At 47.0% G+C, this 27,349-nt stretch overlaps 1 protein-coding gene across 2 annotated transcripts in view; it reads right to left on the bottom strand.

Moving 5' to 3' along the window:
- FUT10 (fucosyltransferase 10) overlaps positions 1-18,749 on the bottom strand; it is a 439,987-nt gene extending 421,238 nt beyond the window's left edge. For both annotated transcript variants that reach the window (XR_009246242.1, XM_004592706.4), the window contains exons 1-3: positions 18,649-18,749; positions 14,429-14,783; positions 7,266-7,560 (exon numbers count right to left, since the gene is read on the bottom strand). Coding sequence is in view for 1 of the 2 variants with exons in the window: in XM_004592706.4 (XP_004592763.2) it covers positions 7,266-7,560; positions 14,429-14,509 (376 nt within the window). In the remaining variant the exon portion in view is untranslated. The remainder of the gene's footprint in view (positions 1-7,265; positions 7,561-14,428; positions 14,784-18,648) is intronic.
- Positions 18,750-27,349: the final 8,600 nt, after the last annotated feature.

Below are 27,349 nucleotides of genomic sequence, written 5' to 3'. Positions count from 1 at the left end.
CTGGGCCCACAGCCTCTTTTCTAAAGCCCTTCTCCATACCTCACAACCTTCAAGGGGTCCTGCTGAATGATGCTGTCTCTTTCCGATGGCCCCTTCATTCTGCATCTTGTACAAAGTTGGAGAGACCCTGAGGACTAGTCTCATACCTTTGTAGAAAGAAAACACAGGAGTCCCTGCTCCCCTGAAAGCAGTTTAAGACAAGCCCTGGAATCTGGAATCCTGCTTTATAGTTTACTCTTCATTAGCACAGACTTAGGGGCCACCATTGTGGCACAGTGGGTAAAGCTGCTGTCTGCAATCACAGCATCCCATATCCAATAAAAGTCCCAACTCCCCACTTCTGATCCAACTCCCTACTAATGGTCTGGGAAAAGGCAGAAGAAGACGGCCCAAGGACTTGGGTCCCTGTGCTCAAGTTGGAGATTTGGATGGAGCTTCTGCCTTCAGCCTGGCCTGGCCCATCCCCAGCCACTGCAGCTAACTGGGACATGAAATAGCAAATGAAAGATCTCTCTCTCTCTCCCCATAACTTTGACTTTCAAATAATTAAAATAAAATTTAAAAACACAGATTTATTTACTCCTACCTACATGGCTGTCTTGAGTGTTTTCTTTTTTTCATTATACAGTTCCATGGGCTCAGCGATTTCCCTCCCATCCTCCTGATTCCTCTCACCCCCACTGTTTTCCCTACATTATTACAATAGCATACTTCTTCAGCAAGACGCAAGATCATCACTCTGCAATTTAAGTGTATTATGACACAGTAGGTATAGACAATGCTAGAAAGTACAGCATCCTATTGTCAAGATATATTTAACAGTTTCATCAGGAGTCCATCTTTTACTTGGGAGTAGAGATGCATACTGTGAAGTATCTTCACTTCCTTGTTATGCTAGTCTCCATTATACAGTTCCTCTACAGGAATATATATATATATATTTACATATATATATCTCCTGATCTTGTATTTTGCACTGCATGGCTATTTTGATTTTTTTTAATTTACTTATTTTTATTGGAAAGGCAGATATGCAGAGAGAAGGAGGGACAGAGAGAAAGATCTTCCATTTACTGGTTCACTTCCCAAATGGCCACAATGGCCAGAGCTGAGTCAATGCAAAGCCAGGAGCTAGAAGCTTCTTCTGGGTTTCCTCTGAGAGGGGGCAAGGTTCCAAGGCTTTGGACCATCCTCCACTGCTTTCCCAGACTACAGGCAGGGAGCTGGATGGGAAGTGGAGCAGGCAGGACATGAACCAGCATCTATATGGGATTCTGGTGCATGCAAAGTGAGGATGTAGCCACTAGGCCATTGCACTGGACCCTATGTGGCTCTTTTTAAAAGCAAATGAAAACATTCTGAAGAAAGTGCCTTGAAGGGCTAGCTAGCGTTATGGCTCAGCAGCTTAAGGCAACTGCCATGCCAGCACTCCATATCAGAATACAGGTTTGAGTCCTGGCTGCTCCACTTATGATCCGATTCCCTACTGTTGTACATCAGGAAGCAGTAGCAGATGGTTCATGGATGTGAGTCTCTGCAACCCTGCATGGAGTTCCAGGCTCCTGGCTTCAGCCTGGCGCAGCCCTAGCCGTGGCAGGCATCTAGGATGTGAAACAACAGATGGAAGATGGATCAACCTCTCTCTGCCTCTCCTCCTGCCTTTTATCCCTCTCTCTAATTAGGCTTTTCAAATCAAGAAATCAAGGAAGGAAGGAAGAGAGAGAGAGAGAGAGAGAGAGAGAGAGAGAGAGAGAGAGAGAAAGAAAGAAAGGAAGGAAGGAAGGAAGGAAGGAAGGAAGGAAGGGAGAGTCTTGAAAACTAAGCGCTTTGAAGCTCAGGAGAACAGGAGCGTGAAGCCAAGCGTTGAGGTCCCCAGGCTGCCAACAATGCTCGAGCCCAGCCTGGAGCCCAGCATTAAGGGATGCCCAGCATGAAGGGAGGCACAGCATTAAGGGACACACAGCCTGCCACTGAGACAGACCAGCTCTACAGCCTTCCTGCTCATAATCCACACACCTGTTCAAGGAATAACCGATACCACCGTCCACAATTCCTCAGCAAGTGTAATATTCCAAAGCCTGCTCTTTTTTTTTATGACAGTTTCACAGGCTCTGGGATCCCCCAACCCCTCCCAGACCCTCCCCCCATGTTGGATTCCTCCACATTGTTGCAGTAGTACAGTTCCTATTACAAAGCCTGCTCTTTCTTTTTATAAACTCAGCAATTGCAATAGCCACTCCTCGCTCTGCCCACCCCCACTCTCAAGAACACTGCAGTCTGCCCTCGTCAAGGGACCTCTTTCAAAGGCAATATGGAAAGACCCAGAGAGTGCTCTGCAATCACAAGGGGGATGGTACCCAAGACCAATGTCAGCATTGTCATGGGCTTTTGAGTTAAAAACCATAATCTCATAATTTATGCACTTGCAACTTGCATTTCAGAGAATCGTAGCTGGAGCTAAATCCTTCCATTCCTCCCACAGCTCAAATCCAACACACATCAGTTAGAATCTCTAATTAATCTCCAAAAATGTGCCTATATTGAATAAAAGAATCATCTCTGGAAAGAAAAAAAAAAAAACAATGAAAGTAGGTTGCAAAGGCAACCAGCAAAACAAAAACAAAACAAAACAAAAAAAGTCTAAGCTTACAGAAGCTTCAAGGTCACCCAATCCTCCAGGTTTACTTTTCTTTCAATTAGGTCAGCTTTAGATACCTCTAGCATGTTTCCTTTTCAGTCCTGTAGCACTGAGTCCCAGCTGCAGTTTAACTGACCTACTTAATCAGAATTTGGAACCCGCAGACACAAAGGCACGCTGTCTTCATTCTGTTTTACTCAGCAGACCTCAGGCCCGAAGAGAATTTCTAATTCAGTTTATTAAAAACCATGCACCTTCAGCAAGCCCAGATCCCCAAATAATGGGCTTTAATTACGCTTGTGACTGCCTGTTCCAAGGTGGTCTATGGGAAAGAGTACCCATTCAGGCTGTCTGCCAGAGTCTGCTACTAAGTGTGCCATGGTCCAGCCACACCCATGGACCCCATGAGCTGTCACTTCTCAACTCCACCAGGTACACAAAAGCACAGCGTTAGACACGGGGACTGGAGAACGCACAAGGATGAACAGCCGTCGCCCTATCATGGACAATGGGATGGCTAGATGGATGCAGCAGGATACTGACCCTGAGCTCACGCAGGACATTAAACCCCAGAAGTCATAATTATTATTGGTACTAAGAGGATCTAAACTTCACCTATTGATGGTGCTTAGGAGGTGGGGCCCAGAGGGGCGGTCTTAGCTCACCGGGCATGTGCCCTCAAAAGATAGTCCTCATGAAAGGTTTGGGTGACAAATGCCTGACAGGACCCCACTTAATGCCTGTTTCCTGGCTCCCACATGGTCCTTCCCCCATACACACTCCCACCAGCGCCATCCACCAACCTCATCAGAGGCCAAACCAATGGATCCACCCTCGCTTGGACCGAAACCCCCAAAAGTGTGAGAGCTAAAGGGACCTTGGTCCTCTGTAAAGTTAGTGGCCTTGAGTGTTTTTGTTGCAGTGCTAAAAAGCTGACCAATAGCTAGTACAAGATGCTACGGTTACTTTATCTTCTCTGCTTCTCATCAAAGGCTGCCTAGCACACAGTAGATGTTCTGTAAGAGACAGAAAGCAGTCAAATTCTAAAGCGCCCTGAGAGAAGACAGGCTTCGTCTGACGGACGGCAACCAAGAATGGTTCCTAAGTCTTATATCTGACTTGACCTTTTAAAAAAATATATTTATTTACTTATTTGAAAAGCAGAATTACAAAAAGAGAGGGATGGGGAGGAAGAGATCTTCAGTCTGCTGGCTCACTCCCCGTATCACCGCAATGGCTGGGGCTGGGCCAGGATAAAGCCGGGTGCCAGGACCTTCTTCCAGGTCTCCCGTGTGGTGGTGGTCCAAGCGTGGACCATCCTTCACTGCATTCCTAAGTGTGTTAGCAGGGAGCAGGATTAGAAGTGGAGTGGTCAAGAGAAGTGCCAATGCCCATATGGGATGTCAGTGTTATGGGCAATAATTCAACCCCTGACACCAGAGATTCACATCCTCAGTAGACTTTTAAAAGGCTATTCTGCTTTCAGTGACTCCCTAACAATGTAAGCTCGCAAACCAACACTGCAGACTCCCCATGTTCTGATCCCAACATCTCCTTCAGTCCATGTCCATGACACGCAGGAAGATGCCACAGCCGATTAATCCCCACACAGATGCTTTCACATCTGTGCTTCCTTGAGGCTTCCGTGTCTCCCAGTCTCACACCACCCCATGCCACTATCCTTCGAGGCCCACATGCAGTTTTCTCCTACTTTATGGAGAAGGGTGTCAGAAGTCTTTCCTGATCCCTCCAGTCAGAAATTGTGTCCACTCCACAATGACTTGTGCACATGAAGTTTAGCTGACAGAATCAAGGGGTTAAGCTGAGAAGGCAGGTGGTGGTAGGATCACACGGCACCTCCAATGCCAAGCTACACAAGCAGCATATGTTCTGTTCTCAGTGACACTCACCTGGTACTTTAGGGCACCAGTGATTGAGAGGATCTAAAATAGGAAAATATAACCAGAGGATTCCGGCTGAAGGACGAGTCTCCTGGAAATCTGGTTGCAGATGAGTCCTTCCCAGGGAGGAAAATCGATTCTTAGGAAACAGATGAAATCAACTGCAGGAACCTGTAGCTGTGTGTGTGAGTGCTGGAAAAGTCAACATGCAGGCCTCTGGGAAACAAGCAATAAGAGGAAGGAGACACCCACACCACCATTACCAAGTTTCCAAACTGGTGAGAAAGAGAAAATTTTAGGGTCCGGTGCAATATCCTAGTGGCTAGATCCTCACCTTGCATGCACCTGGATCCCACATGGGCATCAGTTCGAGTTCCAGATGCTCCACTTCCCATCCAGCTCCCTGCTGAGGCCTGGCAAAGCAGTCAAGGACAAGCCAAAGCTTTGGGACCCTGCACCCCCGTGGGAGACCCAAAAGAAGCTCCTGGCTCCTGCCTTCAGATCAGCTTGGCTCTGGTCGTTATGGCCACTTGGGGAGTAAACCAGCAGATGGAGGATCTTTCTCTCTGTCTCTCCTTCTCTCCGTAAATCTGACTTTCCAATAAAAATAAATAAATCTTTAAAAAAAGAGAGAGAGAAAATTCTATATGCTTCCACAGAAGGAAAAGGTGAGCAAAACAGCACACTGTACACACTATACACAAAGGATGTGTCTTCACGTGTGTGTTTGTACATGTACAGCTTCTTGCTTTCCCTGAAATGGCAACAAATATTCTTAAATAAATTTCTACTAGAGGTTCCTGACAGTAACAGAAACAATGCACTGTATTATTTTGCATGTTCTAAACCTTATAACTTGGACAATACAGTTACCTTCTATCAGTATCTTGGTTTTTGAGATTTTTCAAAGCTGCAAGCTCACAGTTCTGCCTTATTTACAATTATACAGTACTCCGTTGCATTATATATCATACTCCATTTAACCATTTTCCCATTGCTGCACATTTCAGTTATTTTAAAATGTAAATGTGCAATATTTTTAAGGTTATATAACCAGGAGTGAGGTTATTTTCCGTGAATTAATATCTACTAGATATTGCCAAACCAATAGCCAAAATGGTCATCATAGTTTGCTCTCTTTTAAATATTATTAGAATCAATAAATTATACATGCATTTAAAACCCTGTAAGTCTAAGCAACACACATGTTATATACATACATACACATACACACACACCAACTTCAGGATCATGGTTGCCACTGGGGTACAAAGAAAGAAACTAATAGTTCTAAGTTTAATTCTACTTGTAATGTTTTATTTCTTAAGCTATGCGATAGGCACATGATTACCCAATACATGATCTCTACATTTTCATACATAACTGAAATACTCCTAGGGGCTTCTCTTAAACTTTAGGAACTCAAACTCAACATTTAATTTTGCTTCAACTGGAAGCAAAGAGGAATATAATCCTTTATCTGAACCTTCAGAGCAGCAGGTGCCTCAGAATTCAGACTGCTGGAGCTTTTAAAATGGCGTTCAGACGCACCATGCCGAGCTGTGCTGTGTCACACCTGTGGGGCATCTGCGCTCAGAGATGCCAACATCAGCAGGGGTGCCGCTGGGCTGTGGCTTTCCTCTCAGGACACTCTAGCCCACCTGCAGACCCCCACGCTGGCTCTTTTCCAGAGCGGAGATGCAGACCAAGTGGACCAGCAGGCCTTGGGCAACCTGGCCAAGAGCCAGAGTTTTAAGCGCCTGGAACTTGTCTAGATTTTTAAGTACCTAAGACACTCCCAAGTGCTGCCCAGTGCCTGCTCGCTGCTCTGCAGCCCTGCCTGACCCATGGGGTGGGGGGCATATGTACCACCTCACTCCTGCTGAATTCATTCTCAGCTTCAGTTAAGCTGCTGCCAGGCAGGACCCTGGGGATGACTCAGGTCTTGACTCAGCGTCTATCAAAGCTTCAGTCTGCCTCCAAAGTCAGCGCTAGGCTTACACACAGACACACACAGTCTCACACACACGCACGCACACGCACACACACACACACACACACACACTTATACCCATTTTAATCTTGCTTATACCTGGTCAGCTGACCCACCTGGTCCCTTTACCCCCCATCACTCAAACCCCAACACAGAAACCCCTAACTTTGTAACTGTTGCTGGCATCCTGCCAACCTTTGGTTACCCTGTCATCCCAGCACAACACACACAAACAGTCCCAAGAAGAGATGAATACCAACTTGCTCTTGAAACCTGACACTGAAAAATCCATTTGCTTTCTGATTCATTTGACATCCAAGACAGACAGAGCATTAAGCTTGGTTGGTGTTCAACTCGACATCTGCCGTGATAATCAAAACCACCTGGCTATTAGACGCAGTGAAGTCCCTGAATTATGTCAGCAGTAGGTGCAATACCTCATTTCCCCAACTACAAATACACAAAGCCAGACCCCCCAGCTGTGGTGAGAAGAGGCACCTAGTCCCCACTGCAAACACCCAGTGGCCTGGCCTACCACCTCTGTGGATCAGGACGCTTGCTGAATGTTCAGATCTTCCACTGAGCAGACACAGAGGAACCCAATGGTGCCTCGGGGTTCCCCAACCCGTCATGTGTGTGTGCGCGCACGTGTGTGTGTGTGTGTGTGTGTGTGTCCTGCCAGGCAGCAGTAACTCAACTTTGGGTTGGGAGGAAAAGCAAGAGCCCTGCTTACCGTAGAAGAGGAGTGCTCTGGTCATGGGGTGATGCAGGTAGGTCCGGTTGATGGTGAAGAAACAAGTGTCGGCCCCACACTGGCCCAGCCGGCCCGTCTCCCCAGTCAGCGGGGACCACCAGAGCATCACCGGGTAGCCATCAACCTCCACTGAATTGGTCCAAGTTAAGGTGGGTGCTTCGTTTTGAAGGTGTGGATGAAGATGGCTGCGTTCTTCCTCTGCTTCTGTATGCCCATTTTGCCAATCAGAATTTCCAAACGTGCTCCTTTCAAATCTCCCCAGCTCTACCACTACCTAGGAGAGCAGAAAATGCTGAGCATCAGAGTTAGATAGTATAATTCCCTTTTGCACCTCTCCTGTCCGTTGTGCTGGCTCAGCCTCTCCTCCCGTTAGTTTCCTATAGCTGCTCTAACAAATCACCGAGAGCTCAGTGATTGCAAACAACACTCCCTTACTGCTGCACGGTTCCCAAGGTTGGGAATCAGAAACAGGCCTCCTCGGGATAAAATTAAAAGGTCCCACAGAGATGAGCTCCTCTCCAAGACATCAGGGCAGAATCTGTTCTCTTATTTTTTTCTATTTTTTTTTTTTTTTTTGAGGCCCTCTATAGTCCTGGGTTCCTTGAACACTTCTTTCCATTTTCAAATCCATAGGCAGAAAAGTCTTTCTACTACTTTTTTTTTTTAAGATTTATTTAAAAGGCAGAATGATAGAGGTAGAAGAGAGAGATCTTCCATGTACCGGTTCACTCCCCAGATGACCATAACAACTGGGCTGGGCCAGGCCAACGCCGAGCACCAGGAATCCCACATGAGCCTCCCACACGGGTGGCAGGGACCTAAGCACTTGGGCCACCTTCCGCTGCTTTCCCAGGCACACATGAGCAGGAAGCGGAAGTAGAAGCGGAGCAGCCAGGATTCAAACCAGGGTTCCAATATGAAATATGAGCATCACAACACGGCTGTTTAGCTGGCTGCACCGGAACGCCAGCCCGAAGCTGTTTGCCTGCAAGGACCCCTGTGAGCACCCTGGACCCCACGGACTAACTCAAAACATCCTGTCTCACTTGCTCCATCTTGCAAGGATAAGGCAGAATGTTCTAAGTTGAATTATTCATTAAAAATGGGCTGACTTGGACTCAGCTCAGCAGCCTAGTGGCTAAGGTCCTCGCCTTGCATGCACTAGGATCGGTTCGAATCCCAACTGCTCCACTTCCCATCCAGCTCCTTCGTTATGGCCTGGGAAAGCAGTCAAGGACTGCCCAACGCCTTGAGATCCAATGCTCCCATGGCAGACCCCGAAGAGGCTTCGAAGCTCCTGGCTCCTGGCTTTGGATCAGCTCAGCTCAAGCCATTGCAGCAATGTGGGGCGTGAACCATCGGGTGGAAGATCTTTCTGTCTCTTCTCCTCTCTGTGTATCTAACTTTTCAATGAAAACAATAAATCAATCTTTTTTTTTAAATGGGCTTATTTGTATTTCTTCCACTCTACAGGCTGGGAAGCCCCAAGTCAAGGGGCCCACACCTCGCAAGGGCCTTTTTGCTACATCATCCTATGGCAGAAGGGCAAGAGAGCATGAAAGAAAGGGAGAAACGAGGCAGAACTTATCCTTTATGTCAGAAATCCACGCCTTCCTTAAAAAAATTATTTATTTTTATTGGAAAAGCAGATTTACAAAGAGAAGGAGAGACAAAGATCTTCTGTCCTTTGATTGGCTCCGCCAAATGACCACAATGGCTGAAAATGAGCTGATCCGAAGTCAGGAATCAGAAGTTTCTTCCAGGTCTCCCACATGGATGCAAGGTCCCAAAGTTTTAAGCCATTCTCCACTGCTTTTTCAAGCCATTAGCAAGGAGCTGGATGGGAAGTGGAGCAGCCAGAACATGAACCAGCACCCATATTGGATGCCGGCACTTTCAAGTGGAGGATTAGACAACTGAGCCATCATATCAGCCTCAAGAAACCCACTCCTTTCATGAAGGACAGTGATCCATTCAATAGGGCTAAGCTCTTATCACCCCATTACTTTCTTTAGGATTTATTTTAATTATTTATTTATTGGAAAGGCAGATGTACAGAGAGAGAGAGAGACCTCTTCTGTCCATTGGTTCACTCTCCAAGTGCCTGCAATGGCTGGAGCTGAGCTGATCCAAAGCCAGAAGCCAGGAGCCTCTTCCGGGTCTCCCACACAAATGCAGGGCCCCAAGGCTTTCAGCCATCCTCTACTGCTTTCCCAGGCCACAGACAGAGAGGTGGATGGGAAGTGCAGCAGCTGAAATACGAACTGGTGCCCATATGGGATCCCGGTGCACGCAAGGTAAAGATTTAGCTACCACACTATGGGCCTCCCCCCGCCTGCCATCACTTCTTTCTTTTTTTTTTTTAAGAGTTTTTATTATTGGAAAGTCATATATAAACAGAGGAGGAGAGACAGAGAGGAAGATCTTCCGTCTGTTGATTCACTCCCCAAGTAACTGCAATGGCCGGAGCTGAGCTGATCTGAAGGCAGAAGTCAGGAGTTTATTCCGGGTCTCCCATGTGGGCGCAGGGTCCCCAGGCTTTGAGCCATCCTTGACTGCTTTCCCAGGCCACAAGCAGGGAGCTGGAAGGAAGCAGGACTGCCAGGATTAGAACCAGCGCCCATATGGGATCCCGTTGTATTCAAGGCAAGGATTTTAGCCACTATGCTACCTCACTGGGTCCCGTCATCACCTCTTAATGCCCCCGCTCTCAACACAGCTGCACTGGATTTCCATTTGCAACAAGTGAACTTCAGAGCCATCGTCAAACCACACCCTTCTCCATCTCTCAGTAACTCGCGTGAATTCCATCTGCAAAGTCCCTTCGCCATGACAAGCAATCGGTTCACAGCATCTCTCATGAGGGCATGGACACAGCCTTCAAAATAGCTACCAACAAGTGTGCTTCATATTTTTCACCACTTTCAACAGGTCCATTTCCCTGCCATTTACTGAGCAAACATAGTTTCCAGAAAAGGGGTTCTTTTTCTAATATGTATTTATCTATTTGAAAGGCAGTTACAGAGAGAGGGAGAGAAACATCTTGCATCTGCTAATTTACTCCCCAAACAGCCACAGTGGCTGGAGCTGGACTGGTCTAGAACCAGGCGCTTATTCTGAGTCTCCCACATGGGTGCAGGGGACAACCACTTGGGCAATTTTCCACTGCTCTCCTTCGTGCATTAGCAGGGGGCTGGGCTGGAAGTGGAGCAGCGGGGACGCAAATCAACACCCATACAGGATGCCAGCACTGTAGAGAGCAACTCCACGTGCTACACCACAGCACCGGCCACAGAGTCTGTTTCTTAATGAAACCTATAGCAGAGTTATTATTTGGCTACTACCAGAGACTGTACTCTAAGAAAATCAGTTATAAAATATAACTAGTTATTAAATATAATTAGAATAAAATTCTAACTAAAGCAGTCATAGCATTGATGCTCTGCTAAGAAGACCTATTATAGCACTGAGACTACAAAGTAACAGTCAACGACAAAACTCCCAGGTTCTGTGTGACCAGCACAGCACACCGTGAACCCTGGACTTCCAGTCCCCTTGACAATGGCATTTATTTAACTGATTTCAGAACAGTTTAATTCTGGGTCATTGGACAGCCAGGCCAGCAGTAATAGTTATTTAGAGAACAGGACAGGTGCAACCAAAGTTCTTTAAGAGACTGCCTTTCCATCATACTTTAAGATTTGACACTGGGGCTGGTGCTGTGGCGCTTCAGGTTAAGCTGCCACCTGCGACACAGCAGCCCATAATCTGAGCATCAGTTAGAGTCCCAGTGCTGCCAGATTAGCTTCCTGCTAACACACCTGGGAAAGCAGTAGAAGATGGCCCCAGTGTGGAAGACCTGGCTGAAGTGCCAGCCTCCTCCTACTTACGGCCTGGCCCAACTCTAGCCACTGCACTCTTCTGGAGTGTGAACTAGTGGATGAAAGATCTCTCTTGCTCTGTCTCTGCCTCTCTTTCTATTATTCTACCTTCAAGTAAATAAGTATTTTTTAAAAATGGTATTGAGGGGATAGCATGGTGGTACAGTGAGATAAGCCGCCTCTTGTATTGCAGGCATCCCACATCAGAGGGCCAGCCTGAGGCAAGCTCCCTGCTAACATGACAGAACACAGCAACACGTCATGACCCAAGTGCTTGGGCCCCTGCCATCCACAGGAGACCCAGATGGAGTTCCTGGTTCCTGGTTTCGGCCTGACTCAGCCAGGGCCATTGTAGCCATTTGAGGAGTACACCAGAAGATGCAGTATTTCTGCCCGCTCCCCTACCCACTGATGCACTGTCCTGCCTTCCAAATAAATAAATCTTTACAAAAAAAATTAAATGATTAAGTAAAAACTAAGTGGTACTCCAAATGGCATAACAAATTATATTAGCTTTAAAAATCAAAACCATTGAGTCCACCTGTGTCACGCAAGGCACCAGGAGACCAGAAAAGCTGACAGTGGAAACTGAAGCCTACCTAAGCTTTGCCAACAGCTTTCTTAGCACGTCTGTGATGCAATGATGTGGTTCTCCCCTGGGAGCTTGATGCAAGGAAGATGACTTCAAGCGCAAAGCTATCCTCTCCTCCAAGCTTCCCCTTCCAACATCCAACCAGCAACTTAAAGAATTTTAGAAAGCCAGGGGACATAGCTTCAGAAATAAAACCTGTTCCACATTTCTGACTTATCTCCTAGGTGAAATATGAGATAAATGGTAAACAATTGGGATTGCTCTACGGAAGAATTTTTGGTTCTGTATTTCATCTCTGTAAACCTGCCTTTCCAATAAAAATAAATATTTTTTAATTATTTAGCCAAATATATCACTCTCAGGCAGTAACAGATATGGCAGACAGAGGAACATATTAAATAGAACCATGGGGACCTGATGCAATGGCTCAATTGGCTAATCCTCCGCCTGCAAGTGCCAGCATCCCACATGGGTGCCAGTTCAGATCCCAGCTGCTCCACTTGCATCCAGCTCTTTGTTAATGGCTTGAGAAAGTAGCAGAGGATGGCCCAATGCCTTGGGACCCTGTTAACAGGAAAGAAGCTGCTAGTTCTTGGCTTTAGGTCAGCCCAGTTCCAGCCACTGCAGCCATCTGGGGAGTAAACAAGCGAATGGGAGATCTTTCTCTTTGTCTCTCCTTCTCTCTGTAACTCTGCCTTGCAAATTAAAAAAAAAAAAATGTGATGACCTGAATTGAATTGTGCATCCCAAATATATTGGGATGTTGAAATCCTAATTCCCAAGAACTTGGATCAAAAATATGTTTCAGAAGAGGGTCTCAAAGAGGTAATTAAGTTACAATAAGATCACTAGGGTGAGTCCTAATTAAACACAAGGGGTGTCCTTGTTGAAGCAAGAGCTTGGGCACAGACAAGCGCAGAGGGAGGCCCGATGGGCAGGAGGGTAAAAATGGGGCCTCAGGAGCAATCGCCTTGCTGACCTTGAGCCTTCAGAACTACGGGACTTTGAACTTCTGCTGTTAGGCCACAAAGTCTGTGACCCCTTGCTCTAAGACAAGATCTGTAACAGAACATTTTTTTCTAATTCATCCTTCACTTAACCAACTTATGTGGCAAATTTTTTCATCTTCCTAGCCTTTGAAAACTCCCAAACACAAGAAAGGTTCTGAATGCACAGCTCTCTCTGTCTTCATTTACCATAACACTGAACACTGCAACATGCAATGGACCCATGAGGAAAACTGGGGGACTGCCCAAAGCAACTGCAAGCCAGCTGCAGGTCTGGCTCCAGTCATCGGGCACACCGCTCAGGCTCTAGACACGCACAGGACACATGCCTATCACACACCTGGCAATCTATTCTGACATCAAAAGGAAAACTCTAAGCTCAGATGCAGGCATTCCTCACGGCTGGAAGAGATGCCAAAGCAAACCCATTGGAAGATCAAAGCTCTCTTTTCACTCCCCAGAGAATGAAGAAGAATCTGTCAGAACCCCTCTTACCCAGCAGGCCCTGGACCCCTCCCCCCAAGACATTCAAGAAAACAGTCAGATATCTCCCCTGACCAGAATCCTAGTCTAGCACAGCAGAGGGCAGGACTGCAGTACCCAAAAGGCTTCACTTCCAAAGAGCAGACAGAAGCACCCTCAGAGTCAAGGAGGGCAGAGAACACCTTCATTCCCACCAGTCCCAGAACTTCAGTACTCACACCCTTAAATAATCTTTAAGACTCATTTGGATTTTTAAGTGAACAGCTCAGCATTTGTGCAAATCTAAAATATACCGAGACTCCTACCTCTACTTTTACTATCATCCTGTCCATTAGTCCCTGTTCTGTTACTGTAACATAATACCTGAGGCTGCAGATCATACAGAGAAAAGAAGTTGGTCAAACTACAGACTTTCAAGCCCCAAAGGACAGTGTCCAAGCAACCCTACCACTCTGAGCTTTCATGGCTGCACCACAACGTAGTAGATGGCATCGAAGAGAGAAGTGTGCAGAGGAAATAGGCAGCCATGTGGCAAGCCAGGAAGCCAGAGGGATGGATGGGTTCGTTCTTTTCATAACAGCCTCCTCTCTTGGGTCATCTTTAGACCTGCACGAAGCCCTTCTAAGGGTGGAGCTCCCAGTACTTCAGCACCTGCCACCAGGCTCCATCCCTTAAAGGCTCCACCACCTCCACGTTACGATGCTTGGAGACAAGCACATGAACTTCTGGAGAGCACACTCAGACATACCCAAATCACAGAACAATGGGATTTTTGCTTTGATCTGAAATCAGCAAGAGAAATTCAGAAACAAACAGGACGAGTAAAGAAATGTTTGCACTTGGGCCAGATGCAACGGCTGAACGGCTAAAGCCTCACCTATAGGTGCCGGTTTGTGTGAAAGCAGTAGAGGGTGGTCCAAAACTTTGGGACCCTCCACTGCTTTCCCAGGCCACAAGCAGGGAGCTGGACTTTCTAGGGACTTGGCAAGAGTCACACACTGACCACCAATTTCCATGACTGTTTCTGTGCAGCACATTCAAACACTGAGCTTTACATAGAAAGCCCCTTAGCCTGAGAAAATAGGCAAAAAAGGAGTTCTGAGAGAATAGAGCTGGAGAGGTAAGAAGGATAACAAAAGCCCAGCAATCCAAATCTCAGCAGCCCTGAACACTTCCTACCTGGAGGGTGACCAGCAGGAAGCCGGTAGCTGCAACACACAGGCAAGATGCCAGCAGCTTCCGCCTCCGAATTCGCACCATGCTGCCCTGGCCCGGGGTGACGGACACCAGGCCAGCCTGACCACCAGGCGTTCTCGCCTCAGTCCGTCGTCCGAGACAACTTCACGCAGAGGAACCATCTGGGTGCCGATTTCCGGCCCTGCTGTTCCTGCCGGGCCTCGGTCTTCATGCAGGACTGAGAGCTGGGTTGCTGAGTGGGCCTGACCTGGCACGGACAGCAAGCAGCATGCCGTCTTCTCAAGCCATCATCAGAGCAGCTGGAGAGCCTTCCAACACAGGAGGGCATCCAAAAGTTCTGTAACAAATGAACAGACAATCTTTCAGCCATGTGCAGAAGATAACAATAAATGTAACCTTGTAGGGTTATTATGTAGAAGTCTGCTTTAAAAAAAAAAAAAAGATTTACTTATTTTTTTTATCAGAAAGGCAGATATACAGAGAGAAGGAGATACAGAAAGATCTTCCATCCGCTAGTTCTCGTCCCAAGCAGCCAAAACAGCCAGATCTGAGCTGATCCGAAGCCAGGAGCCAGAAGCTTCTTCCAGGTCTGCCACATGGTTGCAGGGTCCCAAGGCTTTAGGTTGTCCTCAACTGCCTTCCCAGGCCACAAACAGAGAGCTGGATGGGAAGTGGAGCTGCCAGAATAGGAACTGGCACCTATACTCGAGCCCTTGCCACACATATGCAAGACCTAAATGGAAACCCAGGCTTCTGGCTTTTGGAGAGTGAATCAACTAACGAACAATCGCTCTAACTCTGCAGAAACAAAATATCAAAAGATGGAGACAGAATATGTAAATAAAGTCAGGTACTAGCACAGTTACCATGCAGGGTTACCATGTGGTTGCATACCTGACAGAAGAATTTAAAGTTACGAAGATTTCATTGCATCTGAAGAATCTCCACTGAAATGATAACTCCAAAATTAGAAGGGCAGTGGAGTCTCAGGGGACACAGGGGACCAAGTCTCAGGGCACCAAGTTAAACACCCACGGCTAAACAACAGCGCCAAGCCAGGGTAGGCAGCACGCAGCAATCAACCAAGCCTCAGGTAACAGGGCAAAAGTAATAGTCACCCGAATTCCCCAGGAACCTGCCATTATGTCAACGGTGCCCCCACTGGCAGCACAGATGGGCTGCGGAGAACACCAGGGGACCAGCAAGCTCCAATCCAGTGGGACTCAAATCTTTATTTCATTATCGCCTGCCAGAGTCCTGCCAGAGAGTGACCCAGATACTCCTTTCTAGGTAAGAACCAAGGGTTCACTCTGATGAGCACTACAGGTAACATCTGACCCAGACTAACCCACCCTCAGGAGTTGAGGGGCTGAGCTTCTTCAATGCCTTGCACGCCTGCTGTGCACTGCCCAGGGCTGGCCAGCTGCTGCTCAGAGAAGGGCCTGCAGCTGAATGTCGACTCCCTCCTAGTCCTGCTGAGGCATCACACCAAAGGCCGCAACAGTTTCTCCCCACCAATAGTTTCAGAGTTTCCCACTTAATTTTGCATCAAGATGAACGGAAGAAGGACTGAGCATGTGAAAGGGAATTGGCAGACAAAGGCTGGCCCGGCTTCAGATCACCATCTGCAGGGACAGTTCAAGTACCAGGTAAGTCTCCAAAATGCAAACGAGAGAGGTCTGCATTCCTACAGCTGACCAGAAAGGAGAAACCAACTCTGGGTGACGGATGCCCTGGAAGCCAGGAGCTTGCAGGTCCTGACAGCATGTCCCCCATGTCTCCTCCACTGCTCCCTCCCTCAGGCCTACTCACCAGAGAAAAGGGGGGAAGTGGAAGGCAGGTAGCCCCAAGAAGGCTCTTTAGCTTGCCTCTCTCCACTCCACACTTGGGACACCCAGATGAAGCTCCTGGCTTTGATTGGACCTCTCCCTGGCCACTGCAGCCATATGAGGAGCAAACCAACATATGCAAGATACGTATTTCTCCTTCTCTCCTCTGTAATTCTGCCTTACAAATAAATAATTCCTTAAAAATATATATCTGCAATACTTACAATACATATGTATTTTTTAAAAGCCACTACTGTTTGTCCAAGCTATATTCCTTTCCTTAATTGCCAAAAATTAGGTTTGGATTTTTTTTTGAGATGTATTTATTTTTATTGGAAAAACAGATTTACAGAGAGGAGAGACAAAGAGAAAGATCGTCCATCTGCCAGTTCACTCCCCAAGTGGCCACAACAGCCAGAGCTGAGCTGATCCGAAGCCAGGAGCCAGGAGCCTCTTCTGGGTCTCCCACTTGGGTGCAGGGTCCCAAGGCTTTGGGCTGTCCTCGACTGCTTTCCCAGGACACAATCAAGAAGCTGAGAGAAAAGTGGGGCAGCCAGGATACAAACCTGAGCCCATATGAGATCCCAATGCATGCAACACAAGGACTTCAGCGACTAGGCTATTGCGTCAAGCCTTGGATTTCTTTTTTCAAAAAATGCTTGGTTCATTGAACCAAATGGAAAACTATATTTGTCACTTTCCCCTTAATAGTAAGATGATGGGGGCCCGGCACAATGGCCTAGCGGCTAAAGTCCTCACCTTGCACACACTGGAATCCTATATGGGCACCGGTTCTAATCCCAGAAGCCCCACTTCCCATCCGGCTTTGAACCAGCGCAGCCCTACCCCTGCAGCCACTTAGAGAGTGACTCAACAGATGGAAGATCTTCCTCTCTGTATCTCCTCCTCTCTGTATATCTTACTTTCCAGCAAAAATAAAATAAATCTTAAAAATAAAAGTAAACTTTTTTTAAAAAGCAAGATGTCCTAGTATGAAGGCTCAAAGGCTAAATCCTCACCTTACAAGCACCAGGATCCCATATGAGCACTGGTTGTGTTCCAGCTGCTCCACCTCCCACCCAGCTCCCTGCTTGTGGCCTGGGAAAGCAGTCCAGACCGGCCCAAAGCCTTGGGACCTTGCACCCATGTGGGAGACCCGGAATAAGCTCCTGGCTCCTGCCTTCAGATCAGCTCAGCTCTTGTCATTATGGCCACTTGGGGAGTGAACCAGCAGATGGAAAATCTTTCTGTCCTTCTCTCTGTAAATCTGCCTTTCCAATAAAAATAAGTAAATATTTAAAGAGAGAGAGTGTGTGTGTCAAGCATACCCTCAGAACTGAGGCTGGGCACTTAATTCACTGCTACACACTGGCAGCTAGCAGGCAGCTGGCCAGGAGGTGCAAACACCAGGGCTGGCTCATCACCAGGCCCACCCAAGGGAGGCCATGCAGGTCCCTGAGGGGCCCTGGCCTGGCCCCAGTGTGACACCCAGCTAGCACAGCTGTTAGAGCTAGTGGCCCATTATGCCACTAATATAATAAGATAATATAATAATTTGAAGATAAAGAAGAAAGGAGAAGGGTGTTGAGGGACAGAGAGAGAGAAAGGAAGCATGGTTGTCTTGGAATTGTACCTATGAGATGCATGAGGTCTGTTTCCCTTACTGCGATAAATAATTTTAAAATAATAACAAAAGCACTTGTTCCCAAGTCAGAGCTGCAAGCATCCCACAAAGAAAGGTAACAATTCACGCTTGGTCGTGCCTAAAAGACCCTCTGCCCCAGAAGCTGAAAGGAAGCCAGAACAGTGAAGAGGCTGCCACCTGTGCGGGCTGTGGTTATCTGGGAAAAAAAAAAAGTTACTTTGCGTTTGTTCTGTAGTAACGAGTCCGTAAAAGGTCCCCAGAAGATGTCCTCATCACCACAGGAATGTCGTTTCTTCTGTCGGGTTGCAAGAACGCCAAGCAAAAGGCACGAACGCCTGCGAGGTCTGAGGGGTAGAGAGGAGGGTTCTCCCGGCGTCTGTTCTCCAGTCACCACACGCAGTTCCAGCAACAAGTGATTCTCGGGGTACCCCGGAGCCCCGCCACGGGCTCAGGCCGGGAACCCCTTCTTCCGCCTCCGGGGCCGCGGCAAGCCGGGGTCACTCGTGCCCGGCCCCCTGCCGGCCACGCTCGCCCGCTGCTGCCGCCTCAGCCGCCCACGTCTCCCCGCGCAGGGGCGCCACGATCCCCCGCGGCCGCGGCTTCCTCAGGCGCACAATTCCCAGCACGGAGAGGAGCCGGACTCCGGAACAGTCTCTTGGGGCGCCGGCTGGAGACGGGAGCGGGATTGCTTCGCCCCGCACCGAGCCCCCAGGGCGCCCCTCACTCACCTGGCCCGCCGCCGCCGGCCGCCGGTTTTCACTTTTTCTCGTGGCGCCCCAGCGGTCTCAGCGGGAAGACCGGGAAAGGGGAAGCTGGAAAGGCAGAGGCCGGGAGCAGCGGCCTGAGGGATCCGGGATCCGGGTTTTGACTGCCGCCCTGTTGGAAAGCTGGCGGGATCTGAGTTCCCGGGGTCCCCGGTCTCCCCGCCCCGCTGGTGCGCCTCAGGCCGTCACCATTCCTAGGAAGTCGCTGACCGAGGCTGGCTCCTCAGACCCCGTCCTGAGCAAGTCGCAGGAAACTTTTTATAAAAGTGGATGTTTGCTCATTTGAAAGGCAGAGTGACAGCGAGGTGAAGTCTGGCAAGTTTCATCCAGGCCTACCTTGTTGGTGGAAGGGGCCCATGCGCTAGCAAACCCGGGGGACGCCTTGTGCTTCTCCCAAACCAGACATGCCTGGAGGGCCTTGAAGCTGAGTCAAGACTGGGCGAATTCATCAGCCTGCTCACAAGGTTTAGCAGATGCTAGCTTAAGGCTTAAAGGTTTAGAGAAGAAGGCTTGGAGTGGCCTTTTTTTTAAATTAATTTTCTTTTTTAAAAAATATTTATCTCTTTATGGAAAGTCAGATTTACAGAGAGAAGAAGAGACTGACAGGAAGATCCTCCATCCAATGATTCATTCCCCAAGTGGCCACCATGGGTGGAGCAGAGCTGAACTGAAGCCAGGAGCCAGGAGCTTCCTCCGGGTCTCCCACACAGGGTCCCAAGGCTTTGGGCCATCCTTGACTGCTTTTCCAGGCCACAAGCAGGGAGCCCGGATTAGAACCAGTTCCCATATGCGATCCCAGTGCATTCAAGGTGACCCTTCATTTGTAAGGTTTGTTTGTTTTTTAGTTGAAAGGCAGCATTCCACACTGAGGAAGAGAAAGACAATCTTCCATCTGCTGATTCACTCCACTCAAGTCCAAAGCTGGGCCAGGTTAAAATCAGGAGCTTCTTCCTGGTCTTCCAGGGGCCCAAGCACTTGGCCAATCCTCTTGCTTCCCCAGGCACCGTAGAAGGAAGTGAAGCAGCCAGGACTCATGTGGGATGCTGGTGGTCCTGCATCACGGGGCCAGCCCCATGAGATGGCCACTTAAAGCAGGAAAGCCTTTTATGAAGACCAGACAGCAAGCTGAGAGGAAATGAAGGTTGCAGCCTGTCTTGGCAGCAGGCAGGAGTTCTGAGAGGAGAGAGGGCCCAGCAGGCCATGCGCAGTAGCCTGTGTGTCCTGTCTGTTGGGAGAGACACGTGGACCGGCAGACTCACATCCAGTCCTTAAAGTGGGTTTGACCAAACAGAATACCTCTTACTTGCCATGTGTCATTGTGTTGGTTTGGTGTGTCCTGGCAGAGACGAGGTACCAGGCAGTACCGGGCAGTAAAACTGTCAGGGTGCTGATGAACTGTGTGCATTTTGCCAGTGTAAGGCCCAGCCAGGGTGGGTGAGGTGCAGCCCAGGAGGAGGCTGAGAAAGGTGGCTGATCAGGCTGCACCTGCAGAAAGCAGCCCCTTTCCTCAGCCTAGCAGTGAGCAGTTGGAACAGTGCCGTATGAATTCACCAAGGTCGAAGGGCACTGATAGCATTCTACAGCATCACATAAGGTGCGTTCCTTTGTCTCCCAGCTTCCACCTTTACAGCCCCCTGATGAAAACAACACTTCATGTCCCCTGGATGCAACTTCCCTGGCCCCGGCCTGCTGTCTGCACCGGACCAGTGAACCTCACCCAGAAGCGCTCCCAGTAAAGCTTGTTTTAAACTGAACTTTATTCTGTGTGGATTTTTGGAATTAACTGTTTGTTTTCCATCAACCCAGCGAGTCCCAACAGTAGACCAAACAATGTGATCTCTTAGTTTAATTTCGCTGTTTGTAGCAGTGTGGATTTTTGCCCCTGGTTGAAGCTGGGGGTATCTGGGAGGAGATTGGGTCACGAGCATGGAGTCCTCATGGATGGGACTCTGATACAAGACAGCATCTATGAGGGTATGTCAAAGTGTGGAAACACCCAGTGGAAATAGTGCGTTGGGCCGAACGTTTAGTGCGGTAGTTAAGATGCTGTTTGGGAAGTCTGCATCCCATCCCACAGGCCATGACCTTGAGGCCTGGTCCACTTTCCAGTCCCAGGCTCCCGCTGATAACACACCCTGGTGGCAGCAGGTGGTGACCTGGATGGAAGGACTTGCTGGCTTCACATGCTTTAGCCGCAGCCATTACAGGCATCTGAGGCATGAGTCAAAACTGCGAAGACAGGCCCCTCACTCACTTGCTCTCTCTGTGTACCTGCCTTTCAAATAAAATAAGTATTTTAAAAAAGATAACTTGATTTTGTTAGAAAACATTTTGAAATCCATTTGTTTAAAATATATTTTTTCCACAACACTCCTTGTCTTCATGGATTTCTTTTTTTTTTTAAAGATTTACTTTTTGAAAGGAAGAGTAGAAGGCCCATATACACAGAGATCTCCCATCCACTAATTTGTACGCGGGTGGCAGGAACTCAAGCATTTGGGCCTTCTGCCACTGCTTTCCCAGGTACGTTAGCAAGGAACTGGATCAGAAGTGAAGAAGCCAGGAATTACTGGCGCATGGATCTGGGATGCTGGTGAGTGCAGGTGACAGCAGAGGCACCACCACACTGGCCGCTGTCTGCATGGACTTCCATTTGTTCTTTGTTTGCACCAAAGCTTATCTTAATCCCATCCTCCAGGAACTCTCCATGAGCTACCAAATCTTCCAGCACCTTAATCTTGGACTACCCACCTTCTAGAACTGTGACTCGTTCACTATTGCTGTTTAGGAACTATCCAGTGCTGTGCTTTCAAGTCACTCCTCAAATGTAATGTCTTGTAAATTCATCCTACAGTTCACAGGTTGGCGTTATTGGCAGATTGGACTATGGGAAGTTGGCAGGGTTAGCAGAGCCCTGCCCTGGGGAATGGATTCTTCTATTAAAGGTTAATGGGTGATTGAGGAGTTGCTTTACTATAGAAGAAAGATCTCTCTCTGCCTTGCCACGTGATGCCCTCTGCCATATTGCCATGCAGCAAGGAGGCCTTACCATGCATTTCCTCTGACTTCCCCACCCTCAGAGCTGCTGCACATAAATTGCTTTTCTTTATATGAATGATTCAGTCTCAAGTACTCAGATGCAGCACCAGAAAAGTTTTTCTGCTGCCTGCTAATACACTTCAGAAGGCAGCAGAAGATGGCCCAAGTGCTTGGGCCCCTACACCCACATGGGAGACCAAGACGGAGTTCCAAGCCTTGTTTCAGCTTGGCCCAGCCCTGGTCATTGTAGCCATTTGGACAGTAAACCAGTGTGTGGAAGATTTCTAATTTTACCTGTCAGATAAATAAATAAGTTTTTATTAAATAAATAAGACTTGGATCAAATATGATATCAAACCATTTGTGGGAAATGTATAGTATGAAAAATAAACATATGGGCTTCAAAGTACTGTGCATCAAAATAATTTTTTTTAAATTATTTGGGGTAAGGAAGAGAGAAAACTACAGTATCAAGGAGCTACCATCCCCTAGCTTACTCCCCAGACGCCCACAGCAGCCAAGGCTGGGCTGAGGTTCAACTAGGATCAGGCAGGTCTCCCATGTTGGTGACTTGGACCCCATTACTGGAGCCATCACCCCTGCCTCCCAGGGTCTGCTTTAGCAGAGTCACAGAACTGTAGCCAGAAATAGAACCCAGGCATGCCAAATTGGGAAGTGGGAAGCTTAGCCACTCGGCTAAAGTCTGATCCCTAAGCTTATTTTTCCATTTCATTTTCCGGTAACTTTCTGGATGCCCACCCCATTGTATATTTTAGCTGCAAACACGGCAGAAGCAGCTAGTCCCTGGTGTTCGTGCCTTGTATTATCTCCTTCCCATCAGGACGGACCTGTGACTTGATCCAACCAATAAGGTATACTGCTTCCGATGCTGTCTTAGCTAATTGGAGTGAGGGATTCTCCTGCAGCCACACAGATGTAAGCAGCCACCTGGAGGAAGCCCACAGGGTAAGGAGCTACAGACAGCTCCCAGCACCTGAGCACAGCCTCCAGACCACAGCCTACAGTTATGGGGCTCCATCACATAGCCAATAGGAAATAACTGAATGAGTTTGGAGCAAGTGTTCCCCAGTCAAGTCTACAAATGAGCATGCAGCCAGTACAGTCCTAATGGAACGTGTCTGAGCAGGGCAAAGCAGATCACCTGAGCTAAACCTGGAGCCTGACCCCTAAGAACTGTAAGATAATAAACAGATGTATGGGCGGGCACCATGGTATAGTAAGCAAAGTCTCCGCCTGCAGCACCATCATCCCATATATACACCATTTCAGATCCCAGCAGCTCCACTTCCAGTCCAGCAGACAAGCTCGTATAAGATCTCCCCCGTCTGTGCTCCTCTCTGTACCTCTGCCTTTCAATAAATCAATAAATGGAAGAAAATTCTACAAAAATAACAATTAGTGTACAATCTCACCGCACCCTTGATGACACCCCTCCCCTCTCTCGCTCACTGAATGACTTTTTTTTAAAAGATTTATTTGTTTTATTACAGCCAGATATACACAGAGGAGGAGAGACAGAGAGGAAGATCTTCAGTCCAATGATTCACTCCCCAAGTGAGCCGCAACGGCCGGTGCTGCGCCGATCCGAAGCCGGGAACCAGGAACCTCTTCCAGGTCTCCCACGCAGGTGCAGGGTCCCAAATCTTTGGGCCGTCCTCGACTGCTTTCCCAGGCCTCAAGCAGGCAGCACCCATATGGGATCCCGGCGCGTTCAAGGTAAGGACTTTAACCACTATGCCACCGCAGTGGGCCACACCGCTGGCATCTTGTATCAAAGGACTGAGTATTGGTTTGAGTTCTGGCTGTTTCACTTCTCTCTCTCTCTAAGATTTACATATATATGTAAATGTATGTAAATATATATGTATATATGTATATATATATATGTAAATCTTAAAGAGAGAGAGTAAAGGCAGATTATATATAGTAAAGGCAGATTTACAGCGAGAAGGAGAGACAGAAAGATCTTTCATCTGCTGGTTCAGTCCCCAAGTGGTTGCAATAGCTGGAGATGAGCTTATCTGAAGACAGGAGCTTCTTTCAGGTCTCCCACACAGTTGCAGGGTCCCAATGCTTTAGGCCTACTGCTTTCCCAGGCCACAAGCAGGGAGCTGGAAGGGAAGTGGAGCATCTGGGAAATGAACCAGCACCCATATGAAATGCTGGCACTGGCAAGTGGAAGGTTAGCTAAGTGAGCCATCACATTGGCCCCTGCTCCACTTTTGATCCAGCTTCCTGTATAGCCAAAGCTGGCTCATGTCTTTGAGCCTGCCATCCATGTGGAAGTCTCAGATGAAGTTCCAGCTTCATGGCCATGGTCATTGTGAGCATTTGTTAAATAAACCAGAAGATAGAAGATCTCTTTCTCTTTTTCTACCCCTTGCTCTCTGTCACTCTGCCTTTCAAATAAATAGACTCTTTTTATTAGAAAAAAATGATCTTGTGTGCCACTTACCTAGCCTCCCCCAGGATAACATCTTGCAGAACTATAGTGCAGTGCCACCGTAAGGATACTGATGTTTCTGCTGTTAGGACTTACGATATTTCTGACATTTCTACAAAGTCGCCATTCTTAAATTGTCACACCTTTTTTCCCTCTTGTCTCCATCTCTCCCTTGACACAGATAACCATTAATCCATTACTACAATTCTATTAATGTTACAATGACTGAAGTTATACAGTGTGCAACCATTTCAGATTAGCCACAAGCAGATTCAACCCAAGGATTGTTGTCATCAGTGTAAATTAGTAGTTTGTTATTACTGAGTAGTATTCCACCGTATGGCTATAACACAGTTTGTTAAGCATTCCCCCACTGCAGAACATACGAACTGCTTGTGTTTTCTTAGTGGATAAATTTTCTGTTTAGCCATAATGCTAAGGGAAATGAACCAATCCCAAAAGGTTAGATACCACATGTTTGCCTTAATTTAATATGATATGATGTTAAGCATATCATGTTATGTTATGGATATTATGTCATTTGTAGTATATAAACTAAAATTGAATTGTGAATGGGGGGTCACAGAAAGTGGTTAAGAAATCGCATTTATTTTTAGCATGTTGACTGCACAATATCATGTCAATTCAATCCATAATCATGTTAATTGTTGCAGATGGTATATTAGTGCTTTTATTTGACCGGGAAGATGCTCTGCTGACTCTGCCCTCAGACCAGAGAGGGTCTTCCCAATAAGTAGATGGACTTGTCTGGACTATTGGATGTTGGACTCTATGCTTGGCAAATTCTTGCAGGGAGGGAATTTCAACTAAACTTGAACTATGGTTATGCAGCGGGGTGGAGGAACCCACCATGGGGGGAAGGTGGGGGGGAGAATCCCAGATTCTATGTAATTACAACACAATGTAATTAATGAATAAATTTAATAAAAAAAATTTTCTGTTTAGTTTTATTCATTCAGTTGTAGAGTAAAACAGACTGAGAGCTTCCATCACTGGTTCACTCTCCAAGTATCCCCAACAGCCCCTGGCTGGAGGTGACACCAGGACCAGAACTCAGCCCAGTGTCCCGCGCAGGTGGCAGGACTCTAGCTACCTGTGCCATCACCTGTTGCTCCTCAGGGTCTGTGTTAGCAGGAAGCTAGAGGCAGGCATGGAGTTGGGGGCCAAACCCTGGCACTTTGATGCAGGATACAGGCATCAGTCAGCTCAAATGTCAACCTCAGATGACACTTTTACTTATGATTCATATACCTTATAATTCAACACTGTAGAGTAAGCGATGGAGTGGGTTTTAGTATATTCTCATAGTCTGCAAGCATCACTATTATGTGACTATGATCATTTAAACATATTTTTATACCTTACAAAGAAAACCCATACTCAAAGCAGTCACTCCAATTTCCCCTTAGTGAATCCACTACCATGCCAGTCTGAGGCCATCCGCTTTCTGTTCCTATAGATTTACCTGTTCTGGACCTTTGAGGTAAGTGAAATCATACAATGTGTGGGTTTTAGTGACTTGTGTCTTTCACTTACCATGATGCTTTCAAGGTCATTCCTGTTGTTGTGTGCATCTGTCCTTAGTTGTTTAGGTTAGATGATCTACTGTATGTTGGTCCATTCATCAATTAATAAATGTGTGGCATTTCCACTTTCAGCTATTATGAATTATGCTACTATGACTGTTCACGTACAAGTTTGAGTGTGGACATGTATTTTGTTGCTGTTGGGTGTATGCCCAGGAATGCAAATGCGGGGTCATATAGCTACTCTGCTTTAACTGAGGAACTCCCAGATTGTTTTCCAAAATGGCTGTCACCTGTTTGTATTCCCTTGAGTAATCATTTCTCTACCTCCTCCTCGGAACCTAACAGCTGGCATTGGTGTCTAGTCATCTGCTGGGTGTGACGTGGTATCAATAGTGATTTTTATTTGTATGTCCCTGTTGACCAACAATGCAAGAATCTTTTCAGACTGTTATTGACCATTTGTGTTCTTGTTTAGAGAAATATCTTTTTATATCTTTTACCCTTTTTTATGGGTTTGTCTTTTCATTGAGTGGTTAAAAGTTAATTTACATACTGTGGCACTAATCCCCTTACCAGATGATCAGCAGTATGATTTGCAAGAATGTTCTTCTCTGTACAATTTCATGAGAAATCCAGTGTTCCTATTTTTTGGTTATTGCATGTGCTTTATGTGTCTTGTGTAACAAACCAGTGCATAATCCAAGACCGTGAAGAGAAATACCCATGTTTTCTTCTTCAGGTTTTATATTTTTAGCTTTTACGTTTAGGCCTTAGATCTACCTTGGGTTAATTTTTTCATTGTTTCTAGTCTTAGTTATTAAGAATAAAGTGGCTCCTAACATTTGTATACAGGATTTTGTATGAAACTAAGTCTTCGTTTCTATAGGATAAATGCTCAGGAGTGCAATTGCTGGGAAGTAGGATTGATATATAACATGTTTTTTTTGGGGGGGGGTCAGTAAGTTATGAGGCACACTAATCTTCTGCCTACAGTACCAGCATCCCATATGGGTGCTGGTTCGTGTCCCAGCTGCTCCACTTCCAATCAAACCCTCTGCTTATGGCCTAGGAAAGCAGTGGAGCATAGCTCAAGTCTACAGGACCCTGTACCCACTTGAGAGATCCAGAAGAAGCTCCTGGCTCCCAGCTTCAGACTAGCCCAGTTCTAGCCATTGTGGACATTTGGGGAGTGAACCAGAAGATGGAAGATGTTTCTTTCTCTGTAAAATCTGCTTTTCAAATAAAAATGTATCTTTTAAAAGTAGCCTTAACTGCCAAACTGTTGCCAAGAGGACTTTGATTTCATATTCCTACCAGTGATGGATAACTGATCCAGTTTCTACATTCTCACCAGTATTTGGTGTAGTCACCATTTTACATGAGCCATTATGGCAACTGTTAATCATTACCATGCAGCAGATTTAATTTGTATTTCTGCAACAGCTGAAAATCTTTGATCATTTTGAGTTTTTTTCTTTTTTTGAAAGGCAGATTAGATTCATGGAGAGAAGGAGAGACAGAGAGAAAGATCTTGTATTCATTGGCTCAACTCCCCAAAGGGCCACAAATGGCTAGAGCTGAGCCAATGTGTAGCCAGGAGCTTCTTCCAGGT

The sequence above is a fragment of the Ochotona princeps genome, chromosome 11 (assembly GCF_030435755.1).
Source record: "Ochotona princeps isolate mOchPri1 chromosome 11, mOchPri1.hap1, whole genome shotgun sequence".
Taxonomy (NCBI): Eukaryota; Metazoa; Chordata; class Mammalia; order Lagomorpha; family Ochotonidae; genus Ochotona; species Ochotona princeps.
Note: the sequence above shows the minus strand (reverse complement) of the source record. Positions and strands in the feature narration are given on the sequence as shown.